The sequence below is a fragment of the Pipistrellus hanaki genome, assembly GCF_964339955.1.
Source record: "Pipistrellus hanaki genome assembly, chromosome: 5".
NCBI lineage: Eukaryota > Metazoa > Chordata > Mammalia > Chiroptera > Vespertilionidae > Pipistrellus > Pipistrellus hanaki.
Window position 1 is genome coordinate 33358775 of NC_140507.1, and position 24050 is coordinate 33382824.

Below are 24050 nucleotides of genomic sequence, written 5' to 3' on the forward strand. Positions count from 1 at the left end.
CATTGAAAATCACTTAAAACAACTTGGCTATGTTCAAAAACTCGATACATGGGTTCCTCACGAACTGAAAGAATCACAGTTAACGCAACTCATTAGCAGCTGCAATTTGCTAAAGAAACGTAATGAAAATGATTCATTTTTAAAACGACTGATAACTGGCGATGAAAAATGGGTTGTTTACAACAATATCAAGCGGAAAAGATCGTGGAGCAGGCCAGGTGAACCAACTCAAACAACATCAAAAGCTGATATTCATCAAAAGAAGATTTTGTTATCAGTTTGGTGGGATTACAAAGGAATTGTCTACTTTGAACTCTTACCACCCAACCGAACGATCAATTCTGATGTCTACATTGAACAACTAACGAAATTAAACAATGCAGCTGAAGAAAAGCGGCCCGAATTGACAAATCGAAAAGGTGTTGTATTCCATCATGACAATGCAAGGCCACACACATCTTTGGTCACTCGGCAAAAATTAATGGAGCTTGGTTGGGATGTTTTGCCACATCCACCATATAGTCCTGACCTTGCACCATCTGATTACTTTTTGTTTCGATCTTTACAAAACTCCTTGAATGGTAAAAATTTCAATAATGATGATGATGTCAAATCGTACCTGATTCAGTTTTTTGCTAATAAAAACCAGAAGTTTTTTGAACGTGGGATTATGATGCTGCCTGAAAGATGGCAAAAGGTCATTGATCAAAATGGGCAATACATTACAGAATAAAGTTATTTAGTTCCATGAAAAAATTGTCTTTGATTTTCTTTTTAAAATCCGCAATTACTTAGTTGCCGACCCAATATATTAGAAAAAAAAGAATAAGAAATTTATGTCTCATCTGCCCATTAATATTTTAACCACTGAAATTGAAATATCACAGCATTATTCATTTTCTCTGTAATTATTTTGGGATGGTCTTCATTTTAACACGATAGTGGTATCTTAGGCGTGAAAAAAAGGAGGAGAGAAATCAATAAAGTTCACATATAACCGCTGGCTTTAAGTTCTACTGCTGTTTGAATGTGTTATGCTGAGGCCTCAGCTATAAATGAAAAGGAGAAAACGGCTTTGGGGTAAAGAGCAGATTTATATTCATAGAAAAAGAAGAAGAATGCAACATCCTGGATCTTCTAAATAAGCAAACAAAGAAGCAAGCAGTCCAACAAACAAAGGTAAGAAGTCACAGAACAGTAACGAATATATATTGTGGCTATTGATTTTGTTCCTCACAGTGGCCATGTACTATAAGCTGGGTAGCAATTTGGTAATTCAACAAAATCAATTTACAGTAATTCAACCCAGGTACATTTAAAATACACATGTAATTGTGGTAAAATTTTTAAATATATTTTTTTCAGACTTAGCATGAAAAACCAAAACCAATGTCTTCTATAATCTCCCCAATTATTATTATTATTTTTTGCTTAAGATTTAACCAGAGTCCACATAAGAGGCACATATTAATCAATAGTATTAGTCATGAAAACGGGATTTGCTGGCCCCATTTCTATATGCTGCAATGGAGGAGTGTAGTTGGTTCTGTGTCATAATTTACAATAAAACCTGGGTCTTCTGGTGTGTTGTGTTTTTGTTGTTGTTGTTTGTTTGTTTTCAATTACAAATCTGTCTTTTGTAGTTAATAGACTTAACATTTATCACTTAAAAATAGTTCTACTAATAAAGTTGAGAAAAGGTCACTCATACGTATATTCTAGTGGATTTTGAATTTTTCCTTAGTTTACTAGTAGAATCACTTAAGGAAAATCTCTAGAATCTCACTAGCCAGAATAAACGAACGGGCAGTTCTTAGAATAGAAAGTGAGCAATAGGCGATCTTCTCCACCCCTCCAACTAGTACTTTATTTTCTCATCCTGTTTCATACCGTCAGAGCTGAATTTAGAGTTTATATAGAAACACAATAGTGATGTCTATTTTCCTTATTTCACTCCTATGGAAACAAATACACAAAGACATTCATTCAATGGCTTATTCCTTTGGCCATCTGCACAGTGATGGAATCCAAGCTGTCCCCATGTCTCTTGACTTCCAAATCATTGTCTTTCCCTATCATCCTACTGTATTTTTCTCTCTAAGAATTGGGGGAGCATAAACCTTAACATTAAAAAATATATATTTGTGGTAAATTTGAAATTTTGTTTCATCTAAAAGTTGTTTACTCTGAAATACGGTGTTTCCTTATACAGTATGGTTCACCAGTTAAAAGATTCATGGGTTGGACTGAATATATCCTAATAAATCCAGGGATTGATTTACATTGTTTACAAATGCCTCCAGTAGGAGTCCCAATGTGATCTCTGAATGTTGTAAGTAGTGGAAAGAGAGTACAGTTTACTGAGAACTCAGATGCTATGTTAATATGCAAACTTTTGTTAGTGAGGAAAGGCAATGTCATGGATTTCAATATTGGGCAAGCTGGCTAACCACAGTGCATAATTCAATGAAAAATTTTATTTCAGAGTTTCCCTCGGTGTTACTTATGAACACTTCCCACCATTCCCAGCTATCACACTCCCCACCATTCCCAGCAGCCACAACTTCTTATTTATACAACAAATAAAAGAGGAAAAGAAGATTTAAGTCTCTTCTAAGCCCTAGAATTATATGATCCCATAACAATAAGGATATTAAATTACAGCTAAATGCAGCAAGGCACAGGGGATCATTTGATTAATATTTACATTTCTGAAACTAGTATTTGAGAGCTATTTTCCCTAGGTGTGATCAGAATTTTATCTTAAACCATGGGATTTATATATTTATTTATCAATTCACTTTGCAGAGTGAATATGTGACTTGTATTTATAGCTCATTTATATGAGACTCCATTCATAAATTTTAAATAAAGCATAATTATCTTGGTATTAAATTTAATGTTCAACTACTAAATGAACTGTATCCACTTGCTTTGACCAAAAGGCTTCAAGAATTCCATTCCTCAAGATGGTGGCATAAGTACTTGCCCCTTGCTGGGTTGACTGGCAGCCATTGCTGTTTGCTCCGCCCTGGTGATTCCGAGCCCTGCCCCACCCAAGCTGTGCACAGCAGCTTTTGCATATGAATGGCATGTCTTTTCTCAGCCAAAAACCTGTCAAACAGGCAGCAACTGGGTCAGAGAGCCCCAAAGCTACAAAAAAAGGCCAAAGGCCCAGCAGCAGCCTGCCTTGCTTCACAGATAGGCCTCATCTGGGTACTTCCAAACCCCAAACAAAAAGGAGGAATCTGCAGATCTCTCTGTAGCTCCTGCTGGGTAGTGTAAGGAGCCTCTGGGACAACTTCAAGAGTACCAACATCCGAATTATGGGGGTGCCAGAAGTAGAGAGAGAGCAAGATATTGAAAACCTATTTGAAGAAATAATGACAGAAAACTTCCCCTACCTGGTGAAAGAAATAGACTTACAAGTCCAGGAAGCGCAGAGAACCCCAAACAAGAGGAATTAAAGAGGACCACACCAAGACACATCATATTTAAAATTCCAAGGGCAAAAGACAAAGAGAGAATATTAAAAGCAGCAAGAGAAAAGCAGTTAGTTACCTGTAAGGGAGCACCCATACGACTGTCAGCTAATTTCTCAACAGAAACTATGCACCAGAAGGGAGTGGCAAGAAATATTCACAGTGATGAATAGCAAGAACCTACAACCAAGATTACTCTACCCAGCAAAGCTATCATTTAGAATTGAAGGTCAGATAAAAAGCTTCACAGGTAAGACAAAGCTAAAAGAGTTAATTATCAAACCAGTATTATGTGAAATGCTGAAGGGAAGTTTTTAAGAAGAGGAAGAAGAATAAAAAGGTAAAGATAAAAATTATGGAAACAAATACATATTTATCAACAAGTAAATCTAAAATTCAAATGAATAAAAAAATCTGATGAACAGAAAAAACTGGTGGATGTAATAGAATCAGGGGCATGGAAAAGGAGTGGACTGACAATGATTAGGGGAAAGGGGTTGTGGAGGGTGTGGGAAGAGATTAGATAAAAATCTTACACCTATGGAAGAGGACGGTGAGGGGGCGAGGGCATGGGGTAGGGTGGGAACCGGGTGGAGGGGAGCTATGGGAGGAGGGGAAAAGAGGAACATATGTATTAATCTGAACAATAAAGATTAAAAAAAAAAAAAAAAAAAAAGAATTCCGTTCCTTCTCTTTTCTTCTATCCACAACCCCAAATATTGGTGGAAAAAATACTGTGTTTTACCTATTATGATGGACATTTCTTTGTTTGATTTTGCCACTACTTTCCTTAATTATATTTTGAATTGACTCACCTGATAGTATTCTATTTCTTAGGGAAGTTTTATGCAAAAAATATTCTGACAAGGAACAATATCACAAAAACTAGCAACAAAACAACAATAATTTGCATTTTGAAAGCTTTCTTTGTGTAAAAAAAAATCATGTTAATTGCTTTTTACATTTTGTCTTAATCTTTAAAAGTTTTATAGGTATCATGATTATGGACAGAGGCAGGCTTTGAACCTGGAACCTGGGGATATAATACTCCATATCCTATAATCTTCCCCTCTCCCCTCCATCCCTCCTAAAGTCCATACTATATGGATGTAGTATCCAGGGCAATGAAGACATTATTGAAACCCAACACCGAGAATGTACAGCATGATTCTCACCTTGGACCAGTCACCCATCCGCCAGAGGTAGCATTTTGAGTAGTCCTCGCAGTCCTCGGCCTCCCTGGGTCTGGTGGAGAGGACACACTTCTTTCTGGGGTTAGTGCACCTCACGGTCCGCTGGCGGACACCTTTGCCACACTTGACAGAGCACTGGAAGACATCAGAGAGTAGGCATACAGCCAGCGTTTAGAAGGGAGACAAAGAGTGAACTTATGTAAAGTGTGGATTCTACTCGTCTCCATAAGCCCATAACCCACATAAAGAATGAGCAGAACAGGCTATGCACCAGTGTTAAAGGCCTGAGGCAGCTCAGGCACAGTGCTGGGGTGAAAGGCTTTCAGGAGCACACGCCGATGATTGCAGAGGACATAGGGGTTATTTATGAAAGACAAATAGAACACAGTGATCAAAACGTACATGCTACATTTGATGGGCAGCAAGTTTTTATATAGAATTGTGTAATAAAATTGTTTTATTTTTGTTAAGATTTTATCTGTTTTAGCCTTAAGAAATGTAAAAAAAAGAGAATTTTTTTTCAAATGTATTTTATTTTCTTCTATCACTATTTATCCTCCTTATATCCTCTTCCACCTCCACCTACCTCCCTACCCCCTCACCATCACCACACTCTTGACTGTGTCCAAATTCCTTACAGAATGGCATTTTTCACAAATTGTTCTTAAAGCTAAAACAAAGAATTTCTTTACATAATTCTATAGCCCTAGAAAACATCATTCTAAATAGTTGTATGGATTAGAATATGAGTTGGTTCACAAATAGTTTAATTTATATTATAAATAACTGATGCTTGATTGACATTGGTGACCTAGCAGATATGAAGCACACATGTATATTCCACCATCCTTTTAGCTGCAACTTGCCCGCCCATTTACATGGATGCTTTCTATTACGTAAAGCTTCCCCAAGGTACGTGTCACCGACTGTCTGGACACAGGGACCAAAACGAAATTAGGTGGGACAGGGGAGTGTGAGCAAAATGAGAGCTACGGCAAAATGTGAAAACCCAAGTTATATCTGTTTCTGTAAAAGGCCTAAAAGCAGCGGTTCTCAGCCTTTCTAATGCCGCGACGACCCACAGGCTGAGAACCGCTGGCAGGGTCGCCTAAGACCATTGGAAAACATAGACACTTACATTACGATTCATTACAGAAGCAAAATTACAGTTATGAGGTAGCAACGAAAATAATTTTATGCTTGAGGGTCACCACAACATGAGGTACTGTATTAAAGGGGCGCAGCATTAGGAAGGTTGACAACCTGAGAACCACTGGTCTCCACCAAAGAAAGAGGTGCAGGCGAACCTGTAGCAACAACACAGTATAGGAACAGCCATGCGGATTCCAATAGTTATGTTCCTGAAAACTTATGCATGGAGCTAATAATATTTTACACGTACTACATTTTTTCATAAACACTCAAATATCTCATAATTTATGGCTTGTGTTAGACTATCTTGAATTTTAAAGTAAATGATTTAATTTCTTTAAGCTATGTTATAAAAGGATAAAATTGTTACCTTTCTTGAATTCCTGATTAAATATAAATAACCTATTAAATATGAATTAAAAACATAGTCCTTGCTCACAGAAAATGATTAAGTGTTAATCCCTTTCTTTTCCTTTCTTGTTTAAATGTTCAGGGATATATGATGAGTGAAATGTGTATTTTATTATGTGTCCACTTAAAAGTATTTCATGATATATAAATGAAAAAGCATAAAATGTACATAAACTATCCTCTTCATCGTGTTACATTATTTACAAAATAAAGAGTAAAAAAATCTTTGTTTCTCATATTTTCAAACTTATTTATAATGAGCATACTTTTTTATTACCAGCAGAATCAGCAGATGGTATTGAAAAATACTCACTGCCAGGCACAGATTCTAAACACGATACCACATGACCTTAAAGAATCTGAAAGGCAAAAAGAAAAGCGAAAGGGAAAGAAACGGGGCATGTGCGCACCTCTGACCACACGCCCGCCTCCCACACGGTCATGCAGTCCTGGCCCTCGCAGCGCTGGGCGGAGGCCGGCTTGGGCCCAGCGCAGTCCCGCTCCCGGGCCCGGATCAGGGTTCCGTTGCTCAGTTGTTGGGTACACGCCACTTGTCTGCTCTGCATCCCTTTTCCACAAGTTCGTGAACATGGGGTCCATTCTGTCATCATCCATCTAAAAGGAAAGTCAGAAAACAAAGTAAGCCAGTCAGAGAGAGACAAGTATCACACGATCTCACCCATATGTGGAGTCTCATGAACAAAATAGATCCAGAGACATAGAAGCAAGGAACTGATTGTGGAATCTCAGAGTGAAGGGGGCAAGAGGGGTAGGAGGGAAGAGATCAACCAAAGAACTTGGGTGCATATATGCATATCCCATGGACACGGACAATGGGGTGGTGAAGGCCTGGGGTGAGCATGGAGGTGAGTGAGAAGAGGTCCATGGGGGGAAAAGGGAGACAGATATATGTAATACTTTCCACAATAAAGATGAAAAATAAATAAAGTAAAGCAACAGTCACTGAAACGAGTTAAAAGACAGCTATCATTTCTAATGAACTGGGATCTCCCCTGAGAACTCCTAATTTAAACACTGCTCCAAATTTATTCCAGGAATGAACCGAGGCCCCTGCCAGAAAAGTCTCTCCCAAAATTTGGTATTTGCACAATTCCTGTCAATAAAATCCTCTCTGCATTTCCCCTTCTTGAGACAACCTCACAGTGGGATCTGAGTCCCCCACTCAACTATCTGCACAATCGCATGTAAGCACAGGCCAAGGTAGTCAGAAGCCTGGGCTTCATTCTGGTTCGGTACGAGCTGTGCATATTATTTTTTAAAATTATATTTTATTGATTTTTTTACAGAGAGGAAGAGAGAGAATCATCTATCAGCTGCCTCTTGCACACACACATACACACACACACACACACACACACACACACCCCACTGGGGATGTGCCTGCAATCAAGGTACATGCCTTTGACTGGAATCAAACCTGGGACCTTTTAGTCCACAGGCTGATGCTCTATGTACTAGGCCAAACCGGTTTGGGCTGTGCATATTCCTAAAACAACAGTTAATATCTCTTAAGTATTTCTCATTAGTAAAAGTGCTTATTAAGGCTGACATACAGTGGGTACTCAGTATGTAGTATATGCTACCTATATTACAGTATATTTCTAAAATACATACTTATTCCTAAATTTCTCTAGCTTCCTTGCCCACTTGTTTAGAAAGCAAGCCATATGCTCAGCTGGTTCCCCAAACACTCTCTGTTGTCACTTCATGGCTCTTCTTTCTGGATCATCTCCTGCTGGGATCCTTGACAGCAGCTCCAAGTCCCTTCCTCCCAGCAGGGCTCCTGCCACTCAACGCACAGGGACTGTGTTCCCCTTTGCATTTGGCACTCACAAGACAAGTGCACGTTATTCTCCAGGGAAGCGGAGGCTCACAGGCTACCTGGAGAATGTGACATTCTTTTGCTGCCGAGTACATAATCTCCCAAAGGCAGGGACCAGGGCTTTATTCTTCTTTGCATCGGTAACACTTTGCATACAAGAGCTTTCTTTGCCTTAAACATTTCTCGAAATGGAATTTACAGTATGTTTCTCTCCATTTTATAGAAATAGCCTCAGTTATTCCAAATTTACTTAAGTCCATATGTTCTTTACAATGAGACTAAGAGATGGTACATCCTCTTACAGCCTAGTTTTCTTATCTGTACAACGGTTTACTTCTTAATGATTCTATGCCTCTGTTTCTGGGAGGAATAAATAACAATAAAACAAAACAAAAACAAAAAAACACTTCATGATAACATCTGCACTCCAGTATCACCTCTGGCAAGGTTCTTGTGTGCTGATGGACCTACTACCATCTTGCTTTGGAAGCTCCCAATGGGTTTTTTCCTAAAAGGGTGTACTCATTATCCAATTTCATTCAGGTTCTGCTTCATCTTTCTGTACAAAGATACACATTAAAATCCATGTCCCTCTCTCCAAAACTATGGAATCCTCCACAGATCTCTAAGGGTCAGGTTAAAAATGTTCCTGTCCCCATATGCTAGGCAGTGTTTCCCAAAGTGTGGTACGCGTACGCCCAGGGGTACGGGAAGAGTTTGGTGGGGGTACGCGTTGCACCGGAGTTTGGTGGGGATATGCACTGCACCGTGCTTAGCTGCGCCTAATTCTACGTTCTCATGAGGACGAGGGGTACTCAGCGTTACGAAAATTATAGAAGGAGTACACATATGTCAAAAGTTTGGGAAACACTGTGCTAGAGGAATCAACCCAGGCTCACACTCCTTTTGTCATTCCATCCATTCAAGGTTTTGGGACGTTTGACATGGGGGGTTAGTCCCACTCAAGCCCAGCATCGATTCACAGGAAAGCACATGGATTTTCAGGAGCCCTGCGAGGGAGGCCATTGCAGACAGCCTTGTTGCGAGCCTGCTCCAAAGTTATACTCAGGTTCCACCCATTCATTAGTTATTAAGGCATGGCTTCCTTCTGCAGCACTCCCATATACATTCCATCAAGTTGATTCTGTCTCTTTTAGACCTTGCTTATTTAAAAGCTTACAGTTTTGTTTAGATCCCTTGCATTGTTTGTAAGGAAAGTGTGACTCTGGTGATACTTGGAGTGTGGGGGACAGGGTTACCTCGTTTGGCATGGCTGCTCATTGCACTTGCGAATCTGTGGCTCTGGCTTGGTTAAATATTTGCATTTCTTGCTGTCCACAATGCTGATATTTTTGTTCATGATTTTTGTGCAAGACACTGTTGTCTTTCTTTCTCCTGAAAGAAACATAAAAAGAATGTTATTATAGACCTTCATCTAATGGATTTAGGAGGTGTTCACAGGCTTCTTGTAATTTTCAGAGATATTTTAAATACATTTTAGGCTAGATCAATGGAGATGATATTATTTACATAAAAATGTATCTCTAGGTTTAAGAAAGATGATAATTTTCTCCTTGTTAGAAATGAAATGGCCAACTTTTATATTACAAAGGGATCGTGGCACCATAGGTTGACTAGATATTAATTAAAGACTTGTTATAAAGGGCTATGCCATCTTTAGCATTAAGTGGTGGAAAGATATGTTTGCATAACACCTATGTTCCTTCATGAAATCTCATAAACTCCCATAAACATGCATGCATGCTTGGTTGTACATCAGCAGTGCTCTGTGTTAAATTATGGAAAGCAAGCTTAGAGTATGACTCAGACCTTTATTCTTAAAGCCTCTGATAAAGGCCCCAAGAATTCTAGAAATCCCCATTCCCTAATGACTGCCATGTTCTCTAAGAATAGCCATGGGACCCTTACCATTGTTCACCAGATTTCAGAAAACTGGCTTTTCTACTCTCTCTGGTATGATAAAGCCTGATAACAGGAAGTAAAAGTGACCATCTGTATGCTATATTAATATTTCAGAGAGCCCCATAAGCACACATACCTGACAACACTTTTATTTCACCTTACACGTCAAAAGCCTAATATAGGGGTGTCGAACTCAATCAGAGAAGGGGCCAAAATCTAAAATCCAGCCTAAATCGCGGGCCGAATGGTTTACTGAACAGTCATAAACTGACAATGTCATAAACTGACAGCGGAGTGCAGTGATGACAGCGCGGTGCGGGCCACATTGCAAGGCCTGGCGGGCTGGATTTGGCCCGCGGGCCTTGTGTTTGACACATGTGGCCTAATACATATGTGCTAATTCTTTCTCTACAGAAGTCAAATATCTATGTAAGACTGAATAATCTAATTTAACTTACTGTTTGACATTATAAACAAACTAGAGGCCCAGTGCATGAAATTTGTGCATAGGTAGAGTCCCTAGGCCTGGCCAGCAATTGGGGCCAATCAGGGTCTTCTGGCTGTCGGCCAGGGCCTTTCTTCATTCTGAACCGCCCCTAGTGGTCAGCACATGACATAGAAAATTATTGAACTCAGTCTCCCAGTCAAACTCCTGAGGGGACACTTTACGTATTAGCCTTTTATATATATAGATGAAATCAGTCAACAACTTTAAAACTAGGGGGACCCTTAAGGATTAAGAAAAAAAAAAAATCATGAGTTTTCTGAGTCACTATTCAAAGGCCCAATAGCTAGGGTCCTAGGATGGTCTTACAATGATTACTAGGAAGCTTGGAGTGTTTGTGCGGGTCGTGACAAATAGGTGGCTGAAAGGCCACTCTGTCATTCAGTAACAGGGAGAAGACTGGCATTAAGGGAAAAACAAAGAAGGAATGTAGAGAGAGAGAAAGAGTGAGATACTTGAATAATTTTTGAGTGTCTTTTCCTTTTACTTAAATGAGGAATGGGAGAGACATTGGAGTGGCCAAGGGGAAGGCAAAAGGACAAATTCAGGATCTCCCTGGATTTCCCTCTAAATACCGAGTGCAGTCCCATGATAACTTCTAGTATAAAAGCCTGACTATATCTGTAAACACATGTGTATTAACTAATAATGCATCTGTGCTTATTGCATATCATATAACCAAAACCATTTACATCTTCAGTTGCATCTTCTAACATAAGTAGCATAATATTAAACTTAATCATAGTCATGTGCAATACCCATCAATGTCACATAACTTTCAAACAAACTACTCAAGAAGCAGAAATGATTTATTTTACTTTTTTTTTTTTTTTTTTTTTCCCCAGAAAAAACTAGCCCCACCAGTAGGAGATATCTAAATGTAAGATTGTGGACATATTTTTGGTTCAGGTGCTCCTTTATGACCTGGTGTGTACATTAAATAGATATACCTACTCTCTCTCATGCTACCTATGTATTATTTCTGCATTGCAATGGTGCCAATCTAAAAGTGGGATTAAAAATGTTACATTAATGAAATATGAATGTTAATTTTAAAATCTACTTTAAAGCCTTCACAGTCATAAGACACTCTTCTACACAATAGATGGAGTTACCTAAACTAATTTAAATCATGGCTTTTTGCCAATGACAACACAAGATGACACACAGACATTATCCAGAAGGCTTTTGTAAACATATGTGTAGTTGTGGAATAAATAACTCAGGGATAATTATACTGCATTTTCTTCCTTTCCTCAGTGAATATCTATCCTTAGTTATGTCAGTCCAGAGCTAACATATTGAAAAAATCTTTTAAGTACCAGTATTGATATATCAAGATGGATAAAACTATCAGCACCACTTCAGGGAGCGCCTCAGAGGTGTTCTAAGAATGCTTGAAAGCCTGTGAATATGAATTGGGACATTTCCACAATGCAGCAAGGAAGCTCACATCGTAAGTTTTTTGGCAGATAAAAGTACCTTGTCCTAATTTTTTAAAAAAATGTTATTGAACAAAAACAACAGAATCAGGGGGAAAAAATGTATTGCTGAGCTACAGACACTTCATGCCTATGAAAATACAACTAAGATCATAAAGCCATATGGAAATGTTATTGTTTGATTTTTTTTCTTTTATATATTTTTATGTCCCAGCCAACACAGGAAATTTCCATTCTCGCATGTAACAGCAGTATTTATAATGCATCCAGCTCTGCAGGACCAGGATGAACAGAAAGGGAAGTAACTGGCCTTCTGCCTGAACCACGCGTAGCTGCAGGCTGTTGACAGTGCATTACTTGCTTTATGGCAATTTACTTCACCTCCGGGTCATTCCCATTACATCCATATCGGGGAGATCTGTTTTGATGTTTTGTATACAATTATGAATAAAATAAGCATTATGCATTTGTCTCATTGACAAATTTAGGCAAAATCCGAAAAGGTAAGGTCCTTGATCCTTACTGACACGTTCCAGATAGACACTACGTTGTGTTCCCTCTTTTCCAGTCTCGGAGATAAGCTGACTCTTTTTTCTATGCTCTGTATTTAACCCCCGAAACAATGGCTTTTTATTTATTTATTTATTTATTATTTTTTTTTTGAGTACAAAAATTCTAATAAGTTTTTATTGTTCATATTATTACAAATGTTCCTTTTTTTCCCCCCCACCATTGCTCTCCTCCACCAGGTTCCCACCCCACCCTCTGCCCTTTCCCCACTCCCCATTGTCCTCATCCATAGGTGCACAGTTTATGTTCAGTCTCTTCCCAAGCCCCCCTCTCCCCTTTTCCCCAAGAATCATCAGTTCACTCCCCTTGCATACCTCTGATTCTATTATATTCAACAGTTACTATTGTTCATCAGATTTTTTTTTTTTAATTTCCTTGGTTTTTAGATTCACTTGTTGATAGTTACGTATTTGTTGTTCATAATTTTTATCTTTGTTTACTTTCTCGTCTGAAAGAACCCCCTTCAGCAATTCATATAATTCTGGTTTGGTGGTGATGAACTCCTTTAGCTTTTTTTTTATTAGTGAAGCTCTTTATCTGACCTTCGATTCTGAGTGATAGCTTTGCTGGATAGATTATCTTTGGCTGTAGGTTCTTACTATTCATCACCTTGAATATTTCTTGCCATTCCCTTCTGGCCTGCATGGTTTCTGTTGAGAAGTCAGCTGACAATCGTATGGGTGTTCCTTTATAGATAACTACCTGCTTTGCTCTTGCTTCTTTTAATATTCTCTCTTTGACTTTTGCTCTTGGAATTTTAATTATGATTTGTCTTGGTGTGGTCCTCTTTGGATTCCTTTTGTTTGGAGTTCTGTGCGCTTCCTGGACTTGTAAGTCTAATTCTTTCACCAGGTGGGGGAAGTTTTCTGTCACTATTTCTTTCAGTATGTTTTCGATATCTTGCTCTCTCTCATCTTCATGACCCCCATAATTCTGATGTTGGTTCGCTTGAAGTTGTCCCAGAGGTTTCTTACATTATTTTCAATTTTCTGGATTCTCTTGCCTTCTAGCTTCTGTGGAGGAGTGTCTTCTGGCTCTTTATGTTCCAAATCTTTGACTTGATTCTTGCGATCTTCCCTTCTGTTTTTAGGACTCTGTAAAATATGTTTTATTTCAGACAATGTATTCTTTATTTCTTGTTGATCCCTTATCATTTCTTGTTGATCCCTTATCATTTCTTGTTGACTCCTTATTAATTCTAGTTGATTTCTTTTCATATCCTCATAGGTCTTATCCATCTTTTCTAGGAAATTCTTGAAAAACCTTATAAGCGTAGATTTGAACTCTATATCCAGACGCTTTTTGCCCTCCATTTCTTTCGTTTGTGATCTATTTTGTTGTCGCATTTCGCAGTTACAGATGGGGCGAGGTTTCAGGGTGGAACCTTCAGCTTTGTCTTCCTTCAGCCCCGCCCTATGCGGGTCCTTCAGTGCTCGCTGCCGGTGCCTCTGAGAGAAAGGTGCCCTTGATTTTCGCCTGCTGCCAAACAGTCTATGCTCTTCCCCAATGAGCCTGGTATTGGGGTTCAGTTCAGTTGGAAGTGGAGTTGGAGGTGGCGTTCAGAGCAGTCCGGAGCCCCAGTCTCCTTCCCGTCAGGGCAATCCTGCGGCACAGCGGACCGTCCCTTCTCTGCACGCACTGTGCGCGCCTCAGGGACCTCCTTTCGCCACTTCCCCGGGTCCCGCCTTACAGCCCGGCTCCCTATGGATGAGCCTGGGTCCCCGGGGTCTGGGGAACTGGGGTTCAGAGCAGTCAGGGGCCCAGAACAGTCGGAGTTTTATCTCCTTTCCGCTAGGGAACGCCCGCCAGGCACTCCTCCTCCCCCTCCTCTCTGGCTCTGTCCTCTCCGCAGGCCGCGTCTCCGTACCTTAGGCTTTTCCAGCTCCTCCACGCCTCCTTCTGGTTTTCTCTTTGCTTCTCGCTGTAGAATTTCCAGTCAGTCAACCTTCCTGTAGTTCTGGGCAATGTCCGTTTTATATTTTAGTTGTATTTTATTGAAATTGTTGTGTGCGGCTGTGGCTAGGTGTTCACCTGGGCGCAGCCATCTTGGATCGATCAACAATGGCTTTTTAAATAAAACTATATTCTCTATCCAGGTAGATCACATTGCTAAAACTTGCATCATAAATGCAGAAACGTGTCCTGGGGAGTGGGTTCAGGGTTGCGATAGGCTGAAACTCTCTAAATGTCACCGACATTCCAAACTTTTAAATAGGAATATACAGTAGAACTCTGTAAGACAGTCTATATATACTCATTTGTACTCACACATTTCTTTTAATTAATTGTTTGTTATTTAATTAACAAGGGGCAGTAAACAAGTGAAACTAAAGTAAATATACTTTAAATGAGGATGAAACACTTTTCTCTGAGCACATCTTAAAGATACATAAATGCTGGTTATTTTTGAAACATAAAATTTTTCCCCACATCATGCCATTTACTTCTAGGCCTTTACTTTATTATTATTATTATTATTATTATTATTATTTACATTTCTATAATTATTTTTTTCTCAGGGTTTGGGCTTAATATTAAAATGACTATTTTGTTTTATATTTTAGTGAAAAGTTGTTACTTTGTATCGTAGGCTACACCCAATATATAATCCAAACTGATTTTGTCATTTCCATACACAAATATTTAAATGGGATCTCATAGCCAAGACCGGTTTGGCTCAATGGATAGAGCGTCGGCTTGGGGACTGAAGGGACCCGGGTTCGATTCCATGTACCTTGGCTGCGGGCATATCCCCAGTAGGGGTTGTGCAAGAGGCAGCTGATCGATGACTCTCTCTCATCGATGTTTCTAGCTCTCTATCTCTCTCCCTTCCTCTCTGTACAAAATCAATAAAATATATTTTTTTTAAAAAATGGGATCTCATAACTTTCAAGTTAAATGCAACTTGAGTGCTAGCATAACATGAAAGGACCTTCATGAATTAGTTTCTTTCTACTTTTCTGATCAAATCATTTCTGGTAGCTTGAACCTCCCATTTTACACCCTCGTAATAAATACTCTCACTGAATCCCAGGGCCTTTGCACCTATGCCTATCCCTGGAAGGCCTTCCTCATCTCCACCAGCCGTTCCGGAGAGTGGTTTTGTAGTTATCTACTAGAGGACAGAGTTCTCTGACAGCAGAAAGCACTCAGTTTTTGACCACCCAGCAAGAGTGAGTGCACAGTCAGCATTGGTAAAGGAATCAATGAGGGAAATAGAAGCACAGAATTCAAGCCCAAATTTGGTGCCTTCTTTATGAAGAGATTCATCTTAACACTAAAATGGTGAAAAATCATCTGCAAACAAAACGACAGTTAATGGATTATCACTTAGGCATTAAAATTCAAGTTTATAAGGAGTTTATGTTAACATAAAAATGTCCTAATTATTTAAGTAAAGGAAATAGAATACAAAATTGTATTGATTTTATTAAAATAAAGTATTATATTTGGGGGTTTTTTTTTTTGCTTTGTTTTGTTTTGGTTTTTTTTTTTTGCTAATAATATTTATTTTGGTACATTCAAAGTGCCTCTAAAATGGAAAAACACCCTTAAAAATGTACAGGCATTTGTATCTCAAGATGTTTCCTCAACATGGACCCAAAGGCTTGGATGCCTCCTTAGAATCTGGTCATGGATAAGGAACTGTGACTAAGATATCACAGCACAAGGCTAACAGCATGAGTCGTAAATTACTAGGACTTGGAGCCATGTGGAGAGTGTGGAATGTTGGCTTATGTTCTCCCCCTGTACATTGTATCTATTTAGATTTCCTAACAGCATGCTCAATTCTTCATTTATTTCAAAAACAGGATATTGAATTTGGGGCTTTTCCTGCCAGGCTTTATTTAATTAATTTATTCACCAGATCACAATAAATCCTGACATAAGACAGTTGCACCATGTCATGTGCGAAATGCAGATTCTACATACAACCTCAGGTATCATGGAATGGTACATCTCTAATGCCTTGGAAGATCCAGATTACTTAAAATAGATCTTATATGCAAACCAAAGTAATACTTTCAAAATAATATTGATTCTAAAAGAAGGGATTTTTATATCTTAGGCTTTTCATATCTTATAACTGATATTAATAAATTAATGGAAATGCATAATAAAAACTTTATTTGGATTATTTTAAAATGTAATTGAAGATACTGATGCAAAAGATTGTTAGCATAAAAATGTAGCTACATGACACTAGGTATATTTTTTTTTTAATTTTCCCACCTATTTCTGGCAATCTAAAGCCTTACAATAGAATTTAAAAAATAACTTATGTGAAACAATGAAATTTTATACTGCCTTGTGATACTTTATTTGCTCTTGCTTAGTATTTTCCCGTGAAGTATAATAATGCTATTTTTCCTCTTTTCTGTTGAAGATAAATTTTGCATGAATCTGTTTCCAATGTTCTGTGCTTTGAACTTACTCTCATTTAATTCATGAATATGCTGAAAGATTACAAAGCTTTTTCTGGCTATAAAATTGACAGTGCGAAGTCAGAAATGATGAGATTCCTGAAATCCTGTCCATCCACTTTATTTATGAACTGCAAAGAAAAATAACATCCACAAGCCCAGAAATATTTTGGCATTGAAACGAATATGTGCCCTATTAACATAGTCAGAGATAATTGAAAACTGTTGACTGAACACGAAGGAACAGATTGGAAAGCACAAATGGTAGAGTCTGTGTATAATTAGTAACTATTTTACAAAACGAATCATTTAAAATAAAAATAAGAAAATATTTAAATTAATTTTAATTTTAATTAAATTCATTGGGGTGACACTGATTAATGAGATTATGTAGACTTCAATTGTACAGTTCTGCAATACATCATCTCCACTGAATGGCCAGAACATTATGATCTCTGAACGCATAATAATCTGGCCACTCAGCATATGGTTCTTGTCCTTTTCTGTCTGACTTTAACAGAATAAAATGAAATATCTTTATATAATCTCTAAGGGACATACCCTGTGGAAACAACATTCGGCTTCCAAGCTGCTCTTAAAGAAAGAATATGATGAGGAGGAAAGGAGGCTTGAACTCAGGAATCCGGATTCTAATCTGGCTCCTCCCTCAATGGGCGTGGCCTTGGGAAGTAAATCTCTCTCTGCTTCAATTTTTTCATGTTCATAATTTAGAAGTTATGCTTAAGAATAGCAAAAAGTCCTTCTGACTCTGAAGCAAGAGGAATTTACAGCAAACCTCTATTTCTTAAGGCTTGGTAATTGGCAAAACACAGTCTAGGTTGCAATTAATGTTATTTTGAGGGGAAAATTTAACCCTAATTCTTTGCTTGTTCAAACTGAATACTGACAAGTTCTGAATGTTTACTTCTGATGCAGCTTTTATTAGACCACAATTATAAAAGATAGAGAAATTGAGGGTAATAAAATTCACAGGGAAAACATGTTCCTATCTAGAGTTTCAAATGTAAACAGACTTTAAGGAACACCTGTCAGAGCACTAACAGCAACCATCCCCCTTTCCACAAGGCCACTCCTCCCCCCCACCCCCACCCCCGCCTGCCTCAAGTTGGTCATTCTCACCTGAGTTTCACTGCAGAGAAAATGCTTTTCATTTCAAGTATGCCTGTTTCTATTTTTTTAATTGATTAAAGTATACATATGTGTCCTTATCCTCCCATCAGCCCCTCAGCCCCCCAATCATGCACTCATCCTCACCCCCTGTTGTCTGCCTCCATTGGTTAAGCTTATATACATGCATACAGGTCCTTTGGTTGATCTCTCCCCCTTACCCCCACCCCCACCCTCTGAGGTTTGAGCACCTGATGGATGCCTCTCTGTCTCTGGATCTGTTTTTGTTCATCAGTTTACGTTGCTCATTAAAATCCACAAATGAGTGAGATCATGTGATATTTATCTTTCTCTGACTGGCTAACTTTGCTTAGCATAATGCTCTCCCTGCTCATCCATGCTGTTGCAAATGGTAGGCGTTCCTTCCTTTTTACAGCAGCATAGCATTCCATTGTGTCCACAGTTTTTTAATCCACTCATCTGCTGATGGGCACTTAGGCTGTTTCCAAATCTATTGTGTGTGTGTGTGTGTGTGTTTTATGTGGGTGAAGGATGTGAGGAAGAACCCCTGAAGTGAAACAGGCCTTGCATCAGTGAGGAGTGAGTGGGGCAGAGGAACAGGCTGTGTGTGAACATGGGGGCACCTGAAGGAGAGGCTAGGAAGGCAGAAGGTCCTAAGTCTCAGAGCAATCATGACGCCCTGCAAACTGTATCAGGAAAGCAGGAATAGAAAAAAATTTTCAATTGTGAGAACAATTTCAAGTCCCCTTGTTGTCATTATGCTGTATTTGGAGCAAAGTGTGCTCTGTAATATCTCCTCCTTCCCCACCGCAAACACTGCCTTTGCTCCGGCAGCTCCAGAGGGCCAGGCGCCACAGGAGCCCGATGAGCACCGGAGCTCAGAGTGCGCGGACAGCAGCTGCTCCCTCCGGTCTCTGCACCTCCGATGTTCCAGCATGCCTTTCTCTCCCTTGAGGACACGTTCTTGTTTTTCCCGGAGTCCCCCCCAGGGGCCATTCTCTCTCCAGTACCTCTGACTGAGAGGCAGCCTGGTGTCCTGCTTCTCAAGGCCACTGCCAGGTGGTGGCAAAGAGGATGGGCCGAGACCCGCCCCTGTGCCCACCACAGCCTCGCAGCCCAGAGTTCCTTTCAAGGTGCACAAATTCATGTACTGGGCCCTTAGTATATATTAAGTAAGCCCCTGTAAGCAAATAAATTAATATTTATGTAAAGCAAAGCAATGAGGTCTGTGATAACTCTCAATGAACTTTTTTTCAATTCACATCAAATGTTGCCACAAAATATTCCATGTTTGGCTACTAAATGTGTTACAAAAAAACTTTCATTTTCCAATTCTTTAATGGAGTTTGGAATTTTAGATAAGAGGTTGCAGATCTGTCCTAACTATCAACTGTCCATCGGAAAATAACTACTATTCGGGAACTATAAATATTAGAAAATCCTTTACCTCCTCCACACGTGGCATCACAGTCTTCCCAGCCCGTGTGGGTCCACATGAAGAGCGGTCCAGGTGCTTTAGAGCTCTGGTTATCTGGAGGAGGGTCTGAGGGAATCGTGTATTCATAGTGAAGACCATAATTCTGGTCTTGAAATAGCAGCACCTATAATGTAACATATCAAAGTGATTAAGGTAGATGGTCAAAGTATAACACATTCAATGTGAAGCTAAAAATGAAGAATGCTGACATCCTAAATGCTTATTGCATGGAATGCATGTTTCTTTAATCATCTGTAGAATTGCGGCATTATTGCTTACATGTAATTGTCATACTTCTGAAAAGACCAAAGTCCCACACTTACCTCTGTGGAGCTAAAGGCATTATGAAGAAAAGCCCACTCGAATGAGGTCAGATACACCAGACCATTTTCTTTCAGGTCAGTGGACTAGATGGTTTCCCAAAGCATGGTACATGACTGAGATGACTTAAGTAGTGGGGGACAGGAATATATATCCTCTCTAACATCAAGATATAATTCACAATTTAATGTCAAATGTAGCCTTTCCATTCATGTAAAACAGAAATAGGAACAGAAAGTTCCTGCACCATGAAGGAGGAGGACAGGAGACTTTGGAATTCATTTCATTCCACAAGGGAAGGGAACTTCGAAGCCAGCTGGAGGACAAAAATTTCACCCTACATATGCTTGAAGCTAATTTTTAATTTTGTCAGAGTGACTAATTATTTTATTTGAACTTTTGAATAAGTATTAATTTAATAACAAATAAAAACAAATCAGTTCTTTACACATATATATGTGAGCAGTGCAATAAACCATAAAGGATATATGAAAATATAAGAATGACTGAATTTGGGGCTACACCGGACATAGAAAGGGACCCTGTCTGTTTTGTCCCCCACCCCCTGGTATCCTGTGCCAAGCTCAAAACTGGTCATCATGGGCAATCATACGTATTTTAGATAAAAGAAATATACTCATTCTATATAATGAGAGGAATATGAAAATTATCAGTTATGCCCTGAGGCATACGACTAACAGCATAAAGGCTGGATCACAGGACCTGCAGGAGGGTGGGGCAGCAAACTACAAGTGGACGACAGAGAGCTATGGAATGGAGGCAGCACAGCAAATAAGCAGGAGGTGAAGAGCTACCAGAGGGCAAAGGGCAGCAAGCTATGGGGGGCAGGGGAGCTACAGGAGGGCGGCAGCGACCTACTGGCACACGGATTCATGTGCAGGGCTACTAGCTTTAAATAAAACAATGAGTAAGCATATGTGTTTCTTTATAAATACATTTACATAAAATAGGTTAACTCCATGGGATTTATCACTTCTATGAATCTGAGGATTTATGAAAGCTATCTATATAGTACATTGTGGTGCATAAAAACATATATACATATCTAAACTTTAAATTATGTTAAATTATTAAAGAATTTTGTTATATGAACTGTATTAAGGGAGTTATAATGATAGGTGATTCAAAGTTAACAGCTCCATGGGGAGAAATTTAAATGAGCCTAAGTTTAATTTTCTTTACTTCTTTAATCAAATTCAGTTCACTATATCAACAGAAATACTAATTCAATATGTGGATTATGGAACAAGAATGATGGCATTATCAATCAACTATGTCAATAATAAATAGTTTTAAATTCACATATACACACTGGGTACTAATTCTAAGTACATTACAGTGTTTATTTTGGTTTTAAATATCTCATTGATGTTGCCAGTTATAGATGACTTTCAGCTAAATTAATTAACAAAGAGAGATTGATTTACCTTGTTTATGAACAAAGCCAGACTACTGCATAGCTTTTAAAATTTTCTTAAATTTATTTTTTAACTAGGATCAGTACACAAAATTCATGCATGGGGGCGGTGTCCCTTAGCCTGGCCTGCACCCTCTTCAATCCAGGACCCTTCAGGGGATGTCCGACTGTTGGTTTAGGCCCCATCCTTGAAGAATGGGACCTAAACCGGCAGTCAGACATTCCTCTCGTAATCTGGGACCGCTGGCTCCTAACCGCTCATCTGCCTGCCTGCCTGATTGCCCCTAACCACTCACCTGGCTGCCTGAGTGCCCCTAACTGCCTTTGCTTACTAGCCTGATCACCCCCTAACTTGTCCCCTGCCGGCCTGATCGCACCCTAACTGCCCACCTGTTGGCTTGACCGCCCCTAACCGCCTCTGCCTCAGCTCCCACCATTGTGGCTTTGGCCAGAAGGAAGTCAGATGCCCAGAAGATGTCTGGTAGACCCAGTCTCATTAGCATATTGCCCATTTATTAGTATAGATTACAGTTTACATTCAATATTACTCTGTATTAATTCCAGATGTATAGTACAGTATAGTGGTTAGATAATCATGTACTTTACAGAGTGCCTCCCCCCTATATTTTAAGTACCCCACCTGGTTTCATATATAGTTATTACAATATTATTGACTATATTGCCTATGCTGTACTTTACATCTCTGTGACTATTCTGAAACTACCAATTTGTACTTCTTAATCCCTTCCCCTCTGCCGATTGTCAGTCTGTTCTCTGAACCTATGAGTGTGTTTCTATTCTATTTATTTATTTTGTTCTTAAGACTCCACATATAAGTAAAATCATATGGTATTTGTCTGTGTCCATCCATGCTGTTACAAAAGATTTCATCCTTTTTTATGGCCAAATAGTATTTCATTGTGTGCATATACCACCACTGTTTACCTACTTGTATATTGATGGGCACTTGGGATGCTTCCATATTTTGATATTGTAAATAATGCTGCAATAAACAAAGGGGTACATATATTCTTTCAAATTAGTGTTTTGGATTTTTTTGGACACATTGCCAGAAGTGGAATCACTGGGTCATAAAGCAATTCCATTTTTTATTTTTTGAGGAACCTCCATACAGTTTCAACAGTGCACTGGGGTTCCCTTCTCTCTGCATCCTCAAACACTTACTTGCTGATTTATTGATGATAGCCACTGTGACAGGTATGAAGTGTTTTCTGATTGTGGTTCTACCTGCATGTCTCTGATGATTCAAGATCTTGGGCATCCTTTCATATATCTGATGGCAATCTGTATGTCCTCTTTGGAGAAGTGACTACTCAGATCCTCTGCTCACTTTTTAATTGGATTGTTTGCTTTTCTGGTATTGTCTGAATTCTTTATAAATTTTGTATCTTAACCCTTTACAGGATGTTATTGGCAATAATCTTCTCTCATCCAGTTTCAATTAGTATGTTTTTTGACTTATTTCTTCAATGTCTTATAATTTTCTGAGTTTAAGGCTTTTATATTCTCAGTTAAGCTTATTCATAGGTAGTTTAAATTTTTCATTCAATTGTAAATGGCACTGTTTTCTTAGTTTCTTTTTCTGATAGTTCATTATTGCTATATAAAAATGCAACTGATTTCTGAATATTAATTTTGTATCCTGCTAGTTATTTAATTTGTTGGTTCTAGTAGGTTTTTAGTGAAGTCTTTAGGGTTCTTTTTCTTTTTTATTTATTTATTTATTTATTTATTTATTTATTTATTTATTTATTTTTTACATATTTTCTTGATTTTTTTTTATTGCCCCCCTCCCTCCCTCCCACACATCCCCTCCCTCCCCATAGTTTTATGTCCATTGGTTGTACTTATATGCATTTATACAAGTCCTTCGGTTGATCTATTATCTCCCCCTGATATCCCTACCCTCCCCACTGTAATTTGACAGTCTGCCTGTTGCTTTACTTTCTCTATATCTGTCTCTTGGTTCATCAGTTTATAAAGATCTTTATCATCCACCGATGTGTGAGGTCATGTGGTGTTTCTCTTTCGTTGATTGGCTTATTTCACTCAGCATGATGCTCTCCAATTCCATCCAGGTTGCTGCAAATGATGAGAATTCCTTCTTCTTTATGGCAGCATAGTATTCCATTGTGTAGATGTACCAAAGTTTTTTGATCCAATCATCTGCTGACGGGCACCTAGGCTGTTTCCAAATTCTGGCTATTGTAGATTGTGCTGCTATGAACATAGGGGTGCATATATCCTTTCTGATTGGTGTTTCTAGTTTCTTGGGATATATTCCTAGAAGTGGGATTACTGGGTCAAATGGGAGTTCCATTTTCAGTTTTTTGAGGAAACTCCACACTGTTCTCCACAGTGGTTGCACCAGTCTGCATTCCCACCAGCAGTGCACGAGGGTTCCTTTTTCTCCGCAACCTCGCCAACACTTGTCGTTTGTTGATTTGTTGATGTTGGCCATTCTGACAGGTGTGAGATGGTACCGCATTGTTGTTTTGATTTGCACCTCTCGGATAATTAGTGACTTTGAGCATGTTTTCATGTGCCTTTTGGCCTTCCTTCTGTCTTCTTTTGAAAATATTCTGTTTAGGTCCATTGCCCATTTTTTAATTGGATCATTCATCTTCCTTTTATTTAGTTGTATAACCTGTCTGTAAATGTTGGAGATTAAACCTTTATCAGTGGTAATATTTGCAAAT

The 24050-nt window shown here is 38.9% G+C and overlaps 1 protein-coding gene across 1 annotated transcript in view; it reads right to left on the reverse strand.

Annotated features, from left to right (window-relative positions):
* The window catches only part of ADAMTS19 (ADAM metallopeptidase with thrombospondin type 1 motif 19), a gene marked incomplete at both ends in the record, with an annotated part of 195179 nt that overhangs the window by 17758 nt on the left and 153371 nt on the right, over positions 1 to 24050 (reverse strand). Inside the window, 4 exons of the mRNA XM_084886566.1 lie at positions 4658 to 4810; positions 6649 to 6853; positions 9341 to 9476; positions 19542 to 19695. Of these exons, the coding sequence (XP_084742692.1) occupies positions 4658 to 4810; positions 6649 to 6853; positions 9341 to 9476; positions 19542 to 19695 (648 nt within the window). The remainder of the gene's footprint in view (positions 1 to 4657; positions 4811 to 6648; positions 6854 to 9340; positions 9477 to 19541; positions 19696 to 24050) is intronic.